The sequence below is a fragment of the Thunnus maccoyii genome, chromosome 6 (genome assembly GCF_910596095.1).
Source record: "Thunnus maccoyii chromosome 6, fThuMac1.1, whole genome shotgun sequence".
NCBI lineage: Eukaryota > Metazoa > Chordata > Actinopteri > Scombriformes > Scombridae > Thunnus > Thunnus maccoyii.
The window spans coordinates 14,427,501-14,443,726 of NC_056538.1; the positions used below are offsets into that span (position 1 = coordinate 14,427,501).

General features: G+C 40.8%; 1 protein-coding gene across 3 annotated transcripts in view; it reads right to left on the minus strand.

Moving 5' to 3' along the window:
• Positions 1 to 16,226, minus strand: part of LOC121898591 (cGMP-dependent 3',5'-cyclic phosphodiesterase) — a 169,953-nt gene that overhangs the window by 18,422 nt on the left and 135,305 nt on the right. For all 3 annotated transcript variants that reach the window (XM_042413803.1, XM_042413802.1, XM_042413804.1), the window contains 8 exons: positions 9,568 to 9,657; positions 9,196 to 9,284; positions 5,408 to 5,517; positions 4,335 to 4,390; positions 4,055 to 4,114; positions 3,379 to 3,535; positions 2,604 to 2,656; positions 192 to 266 (listed from right to left, as the gene is read on the minus strand). In XM_042413803.1, coding sequence (XP_042269737.1) covers positions 192 to 266; positions 2,604 to 2,656; positions 3,379 to 3,535; positions 4,055 to 4,114; positions 4,335 to 4,390; positions 5,408 to 5,517; positions 9,196 to 9,284; positions 9,568 to 9,657 — 690 coding nt within the window. The remainder of the gene's footprint in view (positions 1 to 191; positions 267 to 2,603; positions 2,657 to 3,378; positions 3,536 to 4,054; positions 4,115 to 4,334; positions 4,391 to 5,407; positions 5,518 to 9,195; positions 9,285 to 9,567; positions 9,658 to 16,226) is intronic.

Genomic DNA, 16,226 nt, shown 5'->3' on the forward strand with positions numbered 1-16,226 from the left:
TGTGTGTGTGTGTGTGTGTGTGTGTGTGTGTGTGTGTGTGTGTGTTTATGGGGTAGGGAGAGAGATGAAGAGAAAAAGACAATTGGTGTGTTTGTGTGTGTTCTTTTTTTTTAAACAAATGTGTATGACAGAGATAGAGAAGTGGAGAATTGTGTGTGTGTGTGTGTGTGTGTGTGTGTGTGTGTGTGTACCTGGCAGAAAAGCTGGTGGTTGTCCTCAGACACCAGCAGCAGACAACAACACTGCGACTGGGTCTGCTGCTGCAGCTGTAGAGACGCACAAACACAATATCAGTCCTGAGATAAAATCACAAAATGTCTTTGCATCAGACCTGGTCAGATTGTTTTTTAAAGCCTCAATTCAAGATTCTCTGGAGCGTGGCCTAGGTGTGAAGATAAGATTAGAGATCAGTGGACAATGTGGAGCGAGAATTCAATATCATTTTTATTACCTTGCAGTAGCATTAAATTGTGAGCAAAGGCTTATTAGTGTGATACTTGTTTCTATAATTTAAAGAAAACACATTTTAAACATCTCAAAATATGTTATCATACTGAAATAGTGAAGGTGAGAGGATTTACTCAACTATACTTATGATTAGTAATGATTTTCAAATGGTTATACATTATTCTGTAATGGACAGCCTGACTTTTACATACATGAAAGCACACAGTCCCTACATAAACAAGACAAAGTCACTATTAGGTGTCTGCATGTGTATAAATGACAAAGTGTGTACACAATGAGCATCTCTGCTGCTGCTGTGCTCTGTATGACTTGCAGAGTTGCAACCAATTTCCTGCTGCTATGTGTGATGGGAAATGTTTCATTCATAGACTGAAGTGCACACACTAACACACACACACACACACACACACCTGTATGCATGCTGACACAAACACTGCAGGTATATAGATGAGCACACGTACATGCACACACACCCACACACAGTTATAATAGCGGCGTTTCCTCACACAACATTCTTCTCTGTAATCCACAGAGCTGGATGGAGAACAAGCAGGACAGGAATAAACACAAGCCACTGCCAGCACACTCGCCCCCCAGTCACACACGCAAGCACTCGACATGCACACACGTACTCACATACACACACAGCACAAACCTGCACACACATAAAGCATGTCGTTGCACCTACATATAATAATAAGCCCCTCCACCCCCTTTTCCCAAATACTGTTAATCCCATAAGAGCCGCCCCGAGCACTTCCCACCAAACTGACGATTCTTCAGAAGCAACGGTCTCCCGCTCCTTTTCCTCCCTCCCCCCTGTCCTCCCTCTCCCCTCGCCCCTTTTTACAACTGTAACAATAAACAGGCGAAACAAATCATGTCGGATTCAAAATACATTTTAAAACCCCTCCAGACTTTTGCACCACCATGCTTCCCTCCCTCACCCTTCCTTCAGATTCAGGAAAAATACTACAGTTGCATCAAAGGATGACTTTATACACGCAGGCTGCGCTGCTTCAGCAGAGACGTTTGACCCCATGAATCTGGTCCTGTAGCATCCAGGTAGCACAGGGGGGTGTATGGAGGCTGAGGTGGGTCATAATAACTGCTTAGATTTGACCATTCTCACAGAAAATACTCAGATTTTTTAAAAAGGACAAATTAGTTTACAACAACTTTCCATACATATTTTCAGTAATTGAAAATTAAAAGAACAATCTGAAAAAAACAAAAGTAAGCCACTGATTATGCACCAGAGTCCCTTTAACTAAGTAATCATTTAGTAAAAACAATTAAACTACCTGTGCTTAAGCTGCAAATGTTATTTGTAAAATCTTATTTCCAGATTTTTATATGATTATAAAAATCCAAATTGCCTGTTTTTAATAATCAAGACAAACACCAATTAAGTCCCAGACTTTTTGTTTTTCATGAAAAAAACATGAGACCAACTAATAATCTACTAGAGAAGCAAAAGTATTTTGAATCTTCAAAAATTATTTCTTTGGCATGAAGTATATTAGGGCTGCAATTAACAATTGTATATCATTTGGTCAATAATAGTTCAGAAAATGTAAAAAATATAAAAGATTACATTGAAGTTGTAACCAATAAATCTAAAGTTTAAGTGCTTCCTGTTTTACCAAAACTCAGTATAAAAGTCCTTAATGCTCAATAGTATGAAAAAATAATCACAAGTGCATCTTTGTTCCTTTGATGTAATATAACCTTCAAGTCTCCAATATTTTACTTTATCTCTTTCAATCTCATATTGCTTGAATCTGTGAATATTTCCATACATTGTTATCAGATTGCTTTACATACTGTAGCTGAAGCCTGATATCTACTCTCCTTCCTCATTCTCACCTACAGCTCTCTTCCTTCTCTGCAATCAATCACCTCTCTCCCTGCCTCCCTCCTTTTTTACAGGGTGTATCATATATATGGAAGGGAAAGCTGCATACTGTGGGGAGATTGATGAAGTAATTGTGTGATAAAAAGATTGTGGTATAGGTAATGACAGGAAGAAGGGAGAAACCACTGTGAAGGATTTCACGTTTTGCATGTACTGTACGTCTTTAACTCAGTGTGCGTGTGCATGCGGGAGCCTATGAGTGATCTCAACCACTTACATAATTGATGACTTTGAGCTGGAGAGAGGCTGCATCAAGGTCATAGAGCTCACCTAAAAGAGAAAAGGGAGAGAGAGAGAGAGTGACGGGAGGAAAACCAGAGAGGAATAAGGGCAGATTGGCAATAAGAAACACAAGAATGCAGAGCATGTACGCAAGTGGACAGAAAGCAATCCGGTGAAGGATGCGTTGAGACAGAGAGGTCGGGGAAGGGTGAGCAAGAACGAGCTAACAGAGGGACTAATAATGAAGACAAGACTTAGGGTGGAGGGTTATCTGGACTGCCGATGAAGACAGAAGAAAAGAACTGGACAGAGGAGCAGGGACACAGAAAGCAGGGCGAGATAGAGGCTGAGGAAAAACTGAGGAGACTCACATTTGTTGACAATTACCCGCGAGTAAACAATGTTGATGTATGTGTGTGTGCATGGGAACGGCATTAGTGATTCCCGTTCCATTATGCATGAGATTTTGAATAGTGTTTTGGCAAAGCGTTCTGTTTTCACACTGTAGCTGTCACATATTCCTTATGCCAATGACGGAGTCCATCTAAATTCATAGAGCTTTTTATCCAGATGTGCTTACTCTATTAACATACCTCACCCCGCATATACAGGTGTGCGCCTGTGCCATTATGTTTGCATTTGTGTTTGCAAATAAAATGAAGGAAATGTAAGATGTATGTGTGTGTGTGAGTGAAAAAAAGAAAAAGCAGTAGGAGTATTTAATGTAACATATTATCTGTGTGTTTGTGTGTGTGTGTGTGTGTGCGTACCGCAGAGCTGTAGGATGTTGCGGTCCAACTCGCAGTAGTCCTGGTCTGAAACGTTGAGGTGCAGCAGTGCATTGTGGGACTGTATGGGTGAGGGGCTAAGGGGAGGCCTCTGGTAGGATGTCTGAACAACCTGGACGCGCACACACGCCACTGAGGCCTGTGACGCCACGTGTGCGTGCAAGAAAACGCACACACAGACACACACAAATTCAGTAAGGATTAAAAAAACATTGAGGGAGAAATTTATTAGACTAAATACTGTCCAACAGCAATAACTGGGGAGTTCCTTGAAGTAAACACCACCAGTTAAACACACATTTTTGGGGAGATATAAAACATCCAGTAGGCAGTAGAATGTTTTTGGAGGTTAAGTGCTAAATGATGGATTTTTCTTTTAGTGATATTCATAAGGTCAATCTAGGACTGAGGGGGATGATATTAACTTTCTTAAGAAATAGAAAGAAACTTTCTGGATTTATGATGTCAGAAATGTACAAGTATGACCAATGAGTTTATAGATAGGCTGTCTTTTACTGTTAAACACCCTGATGGAGGCCCTGTGCCAAAATACATGGATTAAATAAAGAATAAACTCTTCCAGTAATACAGCTAATGTTGCCAAGTTGTTTTTTTTTTTTACATGGAACGGAGACAGACAGAGAATCAGAGGACTTACATGTTTTTCCAGCATATTAAGATGCAATTCATCTTGATCGGATAGAGGATTGCAGCCCACCTGCAACACACACACACACACGACAAAAAACAGCTTAATATTATTCCAGTACTTTACATGAGTTTGACTATAGCGGGCTGTGCTGTCTCTGCAGAGTTTATTTTACTGTAAATATCTACCTTTTCATAAAGGAGGAAGCACTGAGACAGGAACTGATTGTTTACTTTATTCTTTAATTTATTGAAAGCCTATTGTGATGCTCTTGAAAGCAAGGACTCACCAGTAAGACAGCGATGGCCTTGCTCCGCTCCTGGTCCAAGATAGGGATGACAACAGCTGAGAGGAAGAAAGAATGAAACAAACAAAGAAAAAGAACTCATTATTAATAAATAATGCACTGATCCAGACAAAACAGATTCTTGGTGCTTTTATTGCCCTTTCATTGTCTTTTTATGTCCTTGTCTCACTCTTAATCTTTATTCTTTTTTAATTATTTTCCCTGCATGTTCTAATACTAATAGAAATATGCAAGGGAAACGAACATAGAAAAAAATAAAGCTAATGTCCTTGCACAACACTGTTTATTCTCTTTTTATTTTCCTGCTCTCTCTCATTGTTATTTTCATTACAGCAGATAACAACAGGAGATTATTATGGGAAAAATAAGTTGGATCGTTGTTGGAGAGTGTTGCTGGATGTGTGGACAGCAGACAACAAAACAAACAAGACGTGTTTGCCACATCGCTACCAAACTAAGTCTTATTTCTACAACATATTCATCAGTGGTATTTATTGATCCATAGAGTGCAGCGTGGTCATGCATGCTTTAGGATATTTCTATGATTATATCCCCCCAGGATTTTCTCTCCTGCATCTCCCCTCTCTGCCTTAGAAAAACAAAACATGTTAATTTAAAGAGGAATGCAGTGTCTATTCATTCTGCTCCATGTGAACTCTTCTCATTTTTTCTGATCATGGACCTTTCATTGCTTTTTTTGGTCTCTTGTCCACAGTTGTTGCCCACGCGGTTCCATATCTCTCCCTCGGCAATCATCATCTCTTGTTCACTACTTCTCTCTACCTCCTTTGGTTTGTTTTTTCCTCCCACGTTCTCACATCTCTCTGCTCCTCTGCATCCACGGGCACACACACACACACACACACACACACACACACACACACACACACACACACACACACACACACACACACACACACATACACACACTCAGATGTTGGTCCATTTGTCTGTCCACCAGCATCATTCAAGCTCTCCCTACTCAGAAATAAAAGCCCTTTAACACACACACACACACACACACACACACACACAAGCTGTGCAAACACACACACCTCTTCTGTGTGCTGGTAACGGTGCTGCAAGGCAGATTCTGTATTTCTCTGGCAGTTCGGATGAAGGAAGGCCGGCACACTGACACCGCTTCAGCTGGTCCGCGATACTCCTAAGACAGATGGGTACAAGTTGAGTTTGACTCGGGTTTGAGAAATAGAATTACCTTCATTAGTCACAGCGAGAAATAGAGACGGTCTGTCGGACACTGGGGACACAAAGAGGAAGAGGGGATTTGAAAGACAGTTGGGGCAAATGGAAAAACAATTGCCTTCATTACAAAAACAGACACGTCGTGTTAATTGACACTGACCCAAACAAAGAAAAAGCATGAATAGACCTATTATTCATTGTAAAATTATATGAACTCAACACAACCATTTATGTGTATGTGTGTGTGAGTGTGTTCACATGTGAAGCCAGGTGTGATGGTGGCGAATGTGTCTGTTTGTGTTATATTCAAGACAGACGGCAGCTTTCTCATGCTAAAACATGAGACGAGGATTTATTTATTCTGGACCGACTAGTTCCAGTGGACACAAAGACACACTAATTTGCAGGCATTCACAAAACATGCGGCAACATCACTGCACGCGTCAGTGAGCACACACACACACACACACAGACTCTCTCGCACGAATATGGAAACGAGGGACAAAAGGAAGGAAAATAGTTTCACTCATGCACACAGGTAAATTCATGATCTATGTGCTTCACATGATAATCTATTGAACCCTGTGGCAGCGACTCGCACACACACACACACACACACACACACACACACACACACACACATAGCAACAGTCACTCCATTACATGCACACAGAGTCTGAAATCCCCTCAAGCCATTGTGGCCAAATCTCTGCATGGTGCATTGATTTATAAGTGTCTATTTATTTCAGTTCACTGAGGAATAGCCCACTTTGGTCAGAAAACATTCTTATTGTAGTTTACTATTGCGGCAAATACCTTTGTGTAATGTCTTTGTTCAGAGCAGCTTTCCTGCACAATCATCGAGTCAATTCATACTGGGATGAGCAAAGAGCAAAAAATCTCCTATTGGCAGTAAGGAACAACACTATAATTTAGTGTTATCTGTGCACATATGACAATATATGAATGAGATGATAAAATTTATGTTAAAACGTCCGGTTTCGCAGTGTGTAGATAAGATACTGATAAGGTCACTAAAAACTTCAAATCTGCTTGCTGTGCAGTAGAGAGGCTGCAGGCCAGCGAGCAGCATTTAGCAGCAACAATACCTCAAATTGAATAACATATAGGTCAAGGCTGAGGTGGTGGGTGTTGTGTTTACAGTTTGCAGTTTGGAGGCTAGTGACATAAGTTAGCAGCAGAGGCAGGAAATACATGCATGCAGCTGGACATTTAAAAGGACTAATCAATGTGTGTGTGTGTGTATGTGTGTGTAGGTGAGCACTCACAGAGATCAGCTGATAATTAATTGATCGGAGTGGTGCTAATGGCTTTACATTCCTGTCTGAACCTACATTATGAGCTTCATTTGTCATAACTGCTTAACCATCATTAAGAGACACTGCAGTTCCTAACAGCTGATGATGTGCTAATGTGCAAAAGCATCTGGATTGATTTCTGCGAAATCTGGATCATTATGTCTTTCTTGAGATATACGTATTTAGTTAAGGTACTGTAATGTGCAATTTTCTGGAGTTTTGTAGATGACAGATGGTCAGACGTAAGTGAAATCATTCCTCTCTGGTTTAAGGAGCTCAGGAGGAGCTGTATTATAACTCTCTATGTGTTTGTCCATATGTTTGCTCATTCATGCATTTTAGAATACAAAACTCTGTAGGGGAATTGCAGTATCAATTTATGTACTCTCTGAAACACACAAATTGCAAAAAGTCAAATAAAGGAAAACACAGTGACTCAAAAGAATGGTTAAGGGAATATGAGAATGAAAACTAGACATTATCATAACAATGAACTATTCATATTGGATTGCAGACCACCCTGTTCTGAGGTCACAGGTATTGTCTGAGGGCATGTACGACATCAAGCCAGTTACTCATTTACAACCATTTTATACTTGTTAGTAAAGGTGATATATATTTCAGTCTCATCTGTTGGCTATTAGAGTGTACTAGTGTTAAATTTAGTCATCTTAAAATGAAAAGTATGCGTAACTGAAGATTTTTAATCCAAACTATTACACATTTTAATGATTAGTACATAAATGCATGATGATTCTTACAAATTGAATGTTGTCATATTTATATAAAAGGGCAAAAATCTTATTGTCAATTATCTGCAATCTGTCAAAAACTATGAGTAGCGAGTTTCACAAAATGGAAACAAGTTTAATATTTTAGACGGATATTGAAACAAAACTAAAAAATTTATCTCAACAGTTGTGCAACTGCATTGTGTAAGTGCCTCTATTCTGTATTTTTCAAACCTTGAACTCTGTGTGTCTGCTTATTGCAGTATTTCTAACAATAGCTTGTTTGGCTGTGAGACATCAGTTATCTTGTGCACAACAAATAGTTTAGAGGATAAACAATAATGGAAGCTGCCTTGGTTAAGGTTGATTGTGTATTTGTGTGTATGTGTGTGTGTTTATCGAGGTCCAGTTAATGGGTTTGTATGTATTAGCGAGTGGGCTGGAATGAGGCTCAAACAAAGTGGCCTTCTGCTTCTCAGATGGGTTTGTTGAGTGTGCGTATGTGTGTGTGTATGCCAAGGTCTTGATAACAGGCTTATATAAGCAGGTGAATTGGAGGGAGACAAAAGTAACAAAGGGTCCTGTAGCTCTTTTAATATCCCTGCTACCCTGCTCTACCCTGCACACAGCACGGATGAATCTGTGTGTGAGTGCATCAAGTAGTACGTGTGTGTCACAAAGTGAATATGTGTGCGCATACATGCGGTCTGTGCTCTTGTCCTTGCGTGTTCGTGTCTGCATAAGCATGTGTGTGTGTGATCCCGTGTTTGTGAGGCAACGAGCTGTTGGAAAAAAGGGTTCTTGTCTGACAGACAGTTTCATCAATAATGTAGTGTTGGTTTTTGCCATCGCCTGGGCAGCAGTCGCAGTAGCACACAGGGTTGTAGAGCTTCAGAGAGCACTTAAGAGAGGAGAGGATCGCCGTGTCTCACTGAGGGACCCCGGGCACTGTCACCTCAGCTATTAGCCCTGCAACGCTTCCAAGGGGAGAGGGATTGAAGGTGAGACAGAAAGAGGAGCGTCGGGAATGGGAAGGGGGGGAGTAGACAGACCGAAACGCAGCCGGGTTAGTGCTTCATGGCTCTTTGGGGAGAGAGAAGGCTGAGAGGAAAAAAAGGGTAAAGGCAGACTGATGCAGTGGGGTGGGAAGGTGGAATAGCAGATGGCAACAGAGGGAAAGAGGCTCTCAGAGAGATGAGATACACAACAGAGAGATGTGTAATAAGAGGGAAAAATAAGGGAGATATAGGGAGAGTTTTTAAATGCGAGAGCAATAGAGATGGAGGGAGAAAAGAAAGTGTGGTAAAAATGAGAGGGTAAGAGAGACAATCTGGGATGATGATGTAATTATGGGCCGCAGGGTTCATATTCATCCAGGTGACACCTGCTTTTCACACAGAGAAAACCACCGTCTCCGTTTCCCCTCTTCATCTCTCCCTTGTTCTACTGCTTCTCTAGGTGTCGCTGCCGTCAACAACGCTGCAGAAAATGAGCGCGCAGCGGCGGTGAGACGAAACATCTGCAGCTTGCTGCATAGAGTCACGTGCGCACACGCACACACACACACACACACACAAAACAACACACCTGATCTTTCCCTCCTGTGGCAGTTCATGTGGCAGGTCATCAGATAGTAGCCTCAAGTCTCCCTCCAGCATGTAGACGCATACACACTCCTGGAATAAAACACACATATACATGCACAATCATTTCTAATATTAATCAGATTCTAATTAATTTCATGAGTGATGAGCCTCATCCATTCGCAACAAGGCCTGGGCCTCTGTTCCTTGGTCTTATGTCAAGACTGAGACATTTAGCTCCACCACTCTGAATACTAACAGGAAGCCTTTTTTTGCAAGTAATAAATCAAGGACATTTCAATTATGTTCAGCTGTTTGTGCAAATGTAGAATTTGCATGTGTGTGTGTGTGTGTGTGTGTGTGTTTGTGCAAATACCGTGCTGGGTAGCAGCTCCTGTATGCTGTCTCGAAGGGCAACTCGCAGCGAGCGCGCGTCGACAACCGCCGCCAGCCGCAGCAAAGCATCCTGAGGAGGGAGACAAACAGATGCCCTGATGTCTGTTTGCTTGTTTGTTTATGATCTCAATGTGTGGCTACAAAAACCCGAGGCCTTGTCTATAGTTTTGTCTTTCTGTAGGCACAAGGTTTATGTTGCAACTGCTCTTCCCCAGATATTTAGCTTGGCAGGCTGCAAAGGCCTCCGAAACAATATTTAAACTGTGTCACACTCAGTAAACGTAAAGCAATCTGTGCCTGTTGGAGGCACTTAAAAATTAACTGAAGTCAGACGTCGTCAGGGATTACTGGAGTTAGTTTTGCTCTTCAGGACACGTAATGCTCTTGTTTCATTTTGGCACTGTGAAAACCAAGCACTCGACAATTCATTTGTAGGGTTTGCTCGGCGGATGATTATTCATGAAATGAAAAAGTGTGTGGCGCTACTGCCAGCAAAAATGTCATGGTTTGCAAATCACATAACATATATTCGCTTTTTTTTGGTTGCTGCTGTTTTTGAAGATTCAATAAAAGCACTTTCCTTGATGGAGCGTGGTGGTTATCGTAATTAGATTTGACCTCTGATCAGTCTGATCAAATTCAACAATCTACTTTTATCTCTTATGACTTTGATTTATCATCTTTCCACATCAAAAATCACAACACCCAGAAATCCTAAAGACAAAGAGAGAAGAAGTCACTCCTCTTCACAGTAACTGTTAGTATAAAGCGTTGTCAAAGGCAAAAACTCAAAAATTGGGGATTACGATGCACACTTTTGGACAAAGCACTCATAGTGCTCGGCTGTACACACAAAAAGCAGGCAGAAGTAGTTGTGTGAGGAATGAAAAGGGGAAAAGTTCAAACGCTGCTACTTTCTCATCTCTGCACACCTGCCCGATTGCTGTGTGAAGTGGGAGTTGGATTGTTGGTTTCAGAAAGTTACAGGCTGTCAAACACAGAGACACCAGCTGACAGTCTGGCAAGCACTTTGTTTGAAGCATACTGACGCTTTCAAAGGGACAATATGACTCAAAGGTGAGAGGACTTTGTTTTCTTCAGGTGCTCTAAAACGAGACGGGGTAAAGGAATAGGAAAACGGGAGAACTGATCTGAGATAACAGGGGCAGCTTATATTCTATGGCATGATTGAGTTTGTGCCTTGAGGATTTTACATTTGCAACCTTCCATAAACATTAAAAACATAGGCATATAGAAACACACCATGTAGCGACCACATCTTTATCAGATGAGAGCTCCTAACATCCCATGTGACAGTTATAAATTCCAACCGGAATATTTACACTCTGCGTGCAGTCTACTTAAAACCCTACGAGTTCCAGTTATCACACTGCATTATTATTACATGTAACCGCAGTGTAAATAAACATCTCGGCGGGACTTCAAAATCTGATCAAAGCCTAGAAAAACAGTGGAAGAAATCTCGGAGGCTTAAGACGCCGCAGATTTTAAAACTGTGTACTGAATATAAATTGGAAAGAGGACGATAATGTTGAAAATATAGCCCGTGACTGCGGGATCATCCTCTTCTCAACAAAGCTGTTTGTCGCACAGCGCAGCCAAAGAGAAGAGCATCTTGTCCTTTTTTTGATTTTACGATACCACAATAGTATCTCGAGCTGTGCCTGCTAGGGGGCATATGTCCATATGCCACCCTCTCTTTTATTTTTCCTCTTTCTTCGTCACCCTCCATTTACTCCTTTCTCCTCCGCCTCTCACTCACATTCAGTCTGTTTTCGACATGGAAGACAAGGGAACGGGGGAACGGGTGGCGGTGGCAGCGGCGGTGAAGGAGAAGTGGGGAGATGCTGGTGGAGGAGGAGAGAGGGAGTTGGGTCAAGGAGTGAAGGAGGAGAGGAGAGGAAAAGGGAGAGATGGAGAGAGAGTGGAGAGTCTTGTCATGCCTGAGCACTCAGTGTTGGTTATTACATATGATTAAATATGATTAAATGCGATTAGCTTTGATCACTCAATCAGCCTGCCAGAGTGCTGTTGTAATGGAGTTGGAGCTCTGCCAGCAAATGTGTGAGTGTGTGTTTGTGTCCGAGAGAGAAAGAATTTGAGAGTGTGTTGCATCTTAAGCCGTGGATCTTGAAATATTTGCGCAAATCCCGATAAGTAATGTTTGATCGAAAGTAGATTTAAGCAGCAGACAAACAACAAATGTCTCCCCTTCCTCCCAACTCTGCTGTCAAGAACTCGTCGAGGATAGACGCTGAAACCTGCCGTCCTTTGTGTGTGTGCGTGTGCGTTTGTGCACACGCGTTACTATCAATAAGACGTATGCCTTGGTAAATGTCAGACTCTGTCTTATGACCTTTCACAATCATTTCTCGCCATAAACCTCAAACCATCTGTTATATTAATTTACCTGCTTCTCCACCCATCATCATCATCTCTCTCTCACACACACACACACACACACACACACACACACACACACACACACGCATATGCACAGAAATCCAACCACCCACTCACCAGTTTCTGATGCAGAACTCATGACACACACACACTATTTTTTTCTTAAGCTTGTAGAGTAATCACTGCTTTAACTTTTTCCCTTATTTTTTTATTAATGAATTTTATTTTTAACATAATGTAACTTTGTACCATTTTTCTTCTCTTTTATAAATTTACTTCCATTTTGTGACTGTCATGTGAAACCCAAAATATCAGTTTTTCAGAAACCGAAAAGAAAAGCCTTGACTTTTAAAATGATCAATGCACTTTAAGAGGTTACTCAGTGGGGATTTGAAAGGGTCACTGCAGGACAAATTGCATAGAGGACAATGTAATCCTTCAGTTAGTACAAAACTGAAGCATGACAGTTTCCAAAATTTTGAATGAAAACAGCAGTCATTTCATTACACTAACACGATTTGTTTTTCCCCTAATGCCATTTCAATTTATGTGAATTTGGCCAAAGCTTTTATCTGTATTGAAAATGACATAACAGAGTACTTTTTTTTAAAAGTCGAGACTCAAATCCCCGCCTATGACCATGTGGAGGGCCATTATGATAATAGTGTATATTAATTATTTTCATTTAATTATTTAATTTTAGAAATACTTTCATACATTCGATATTCATTAATGTCATGTATAATTTGTTACTCGTTTGATGCAGAAAGTATTGTCCAGCTGTAGTATGCAACAAGATGAATAACCACAACTAAAATGTTATATTTCTATAAATGTCACACTAATGCACGCTGTGAATTATGGGACTTGTTTGGCATTGTCTGTCTGCCTCTTCTCCTCTAGTTTTACCCATTACATCCCATCTCACCAGTCTAGCTGGGCCCCTAAATTTTTACATTGATCTCCAGGTTTCTCCTCCTGTCATCAGCGTGTAGTCTTTGCTGTTGTCTTTATCTGCAGCATTTCTAATCACGCTGAGCGCTCTGACATTTTGAAGGTCACCTGTGATCAACGTAACCAAAACACAGAGCCCCCCCCCTCTCACACACTTAAACACACACACACATACATTTTCCATGTCTCTGTTAAGATACAGTACTGCTGGTGTCAAATAGTCAGGCCAGTTACTGTGGCTCATTGTCCAACTCACTGGTTCTCCTCTGTTTACCACCTCACATTTTGCACATCGTACTCATCCCATAAAACTGTAATTGACAGAGAAAATTGAGGACAGTGATGTATGGATTATTTACAGACTGTCATCAAGAGGACGATTCATTAATAATGACAGTATAACAGGCTAACAGTAATTATTATTAATGATCATATGTTCTATCATACTTCCCTGTTTGATTTGTACTTACTACAAGTTTTCAACTGTAGGCAGAAAGGTATTAAGTTTCCGAAGTGTGCACTCCTCTCCTGCAGGAGTTACGCTCAATTTGCTCTTCAGGAGGACTCTTAAGCCTAAAACATCTCTGTGAAGCTGCTCCGCGGCCAGCATGAAAAGCCAACAACATAGTGGTCAGCCCTCAGGTATAATGGTATGGAAATTAGACTGTAGTGAAGCAGGACTTGACTGTTGAAGAAAATGCCGACCTGCTAATAAATACTGTAGGTAAAGAAAAAGAAGAAAAAAAAAAAAACAGGAGCAGGAATTTTATCCTCTCATTCAATATTTTCCCTGAACTACAGCAGACATAAATCAGAGTTAAAAAAGAGGGAGGCAGACATTTGGAGCATAACTCCAGGAGGAAAACTCACTGAAAAGTTTAATCAACTCTGTCTACATGGACAGAGCTGTAGCAAGCATAAAGCCAAATCAGCCCTGTGTAATGTCGAGATAATTTCCTACTGAGCAAAAGTAGGCCAGATAATGTTTGCACATTCTTTCTAAGGTTTTTTTTTTTTTTATCCTGCTCTGGCTGCTTGGTGACTTGGGGTTTTTGGCACATACAGTAGAACAATACATTAGTTTATACTTTATATTGTATGGAGCTTGACAGTTTGTACCGTCTGATTTCTACTGTAGTATTTTCAGGCTGGTTTAAACAAAATGACTCCCCACAGCTACTTGACCCAGCTCTGCTCGTCAGTTTTCATCTTCAATGTATTTTCGCTGTCTGGTGTGAAACCATAATTGCACAAATACTTATACAGTTGTATTCTGCAGCGCGGTGTCTGCTCTCTTGAGGGGCTCCTCATATCAATCCAGGAACAGCAGCAGGCAAAAGGTTCAGCAAGAAGCTGATTTGAGCCCCTGAGGAGCAACCCAGTGAGATATGGAATATGCATGATGTGAGGCGTAAGAAAAACGCTACTGCAAATATATATTATGAACAAGGAATAATAATAAAATGAGGCTGGAGTGAAAGCAGCACAACCAGTTAACAACATGGTGGCATGTAAGAGTGAATGAATGAGGAGATGACAAGTTAAATATTGTGAAATTTCATATAGTTTGGAAAATTTACCTCCTAAAGAGAGAAAGGGCTTTTATATGAGATGGCTATTATTTCTAATTTCCCCTGTTTTATACAGTAAGCACATTCTATTACATTTCATCAGGAAGCCTCCCTGTTTTCTGATCTGTTTTCATTTGCCATGTTGATTATATGTTTGTTGTCAATGCAAACTCAACATGTCCTCCATCTGTTTCAAACAACGTAAAATGCTTCAAGCTGATGGAGAATAATTCTTTCACCCATGTCTATTATTTAAGATTTCACTCATTTCCAATCATATATCTGAGAACTGACTTTTCTTTAACAGTTAAGGCGCATACTCTGTGTTTATTTGAGTTGATCGGCCTCGTGTGCATTAATGTGGCATTACCGGCCCTTTTTTGAAAAACTAGCCTTGACAATGAGAATAAAGTGAGACACAACAATGTCCTCCTGTTGTGCCCTCCCATCTGTCTCCTCAAAACTATAATTATCATCAAAGTAAATCACGTACTCTCCCTACGATCAATAAAAATCAGCCACTTCCACAGCCACATGAAAAATAATTCTATGAACAAGAAGTTGTTTATCAGTTCACCTACCACCAAAGCTGGTTTTACACCGAATCATCAAGACATTAATAAGATCCTTTAGGAAAATAAATGTCCTTTGAGGATTAAAGTTTGTGCCTCAAGATTTCTGGCACCGAATGGGAACCTGGTTAGTCTTCATACTTCCTTTAAGTCATTGTCCCAGGTGTCTATTGTAGGTAAATTCCATTAATCTTAGAGAAAGGGCAGCACAGGATATGAGTTGTATTCCACATTAGTAAATGAATTCAGTTCTGGATGGCTGAGTCAGAGTTAACGCGACGTGAAACACTCAAATATTCACACATTTATTTTTCAGGCTTTTGTTTTCATTATAATTATAAATTACGCCCAATAAGTTTACAAATGGTTTCAAATGTGAAACAGCCTCACATTACTTAGTGCTTAATCATACTTGTGGATGTATTGAAGGTAATGCATTCATTTGAGAAACAGATTTTAGATTAGCCAGTTAGGCTGAATACTAATATCCTCAATTGGCCACATTAGATAAAGACCTAGCTTAGCTAAAGACTCGACCAGGAGGATTATTTTAAGGAGCTAATTGGAGCCTTTAGGGTTACTCCAGTATTTCTTATCGCCTGCATTGTTCTCAGAGCTGTCTAACTCAGTGAATCAAGCCAATTTGCATTTCAAGAGGTTTACAGTTCGACCTTGATCTAACAGCAAGAGGATGAAGGGTAATGGCATCCCACTTGCAGATGATTAAAGGCATCCTCCTTCATGCCTATAGATTTTTATGTAAAATCAACAGTTTACATGCTCCGACAAGCCCCTAGGTGCCTTTCAGCAAATCACTAGCTTGCCTACTCCCTCACCTGCTGCATGTTTACACGTGGATGTTGAGGTCGACAGTGGACGTACCGTTGACGCTCTTTAACATTTGAGTGAAGTGAATTACTGATGCGCATCCATCAGTTGCTGAGAAAGAGAGGAGAGCGAGGACGAACACATGTAAAAGACTGAATTAGTGTGTCTGTCTGAGTGCGTGTTTGAGAAAAAGAAAGACGGAGGCAAGAACACACACACACACACTCACATGCACACACACGCTCAGCATGGCCAGAGGGAGGCTGGTGGTGTTGCAGTGGGTCCTGGTT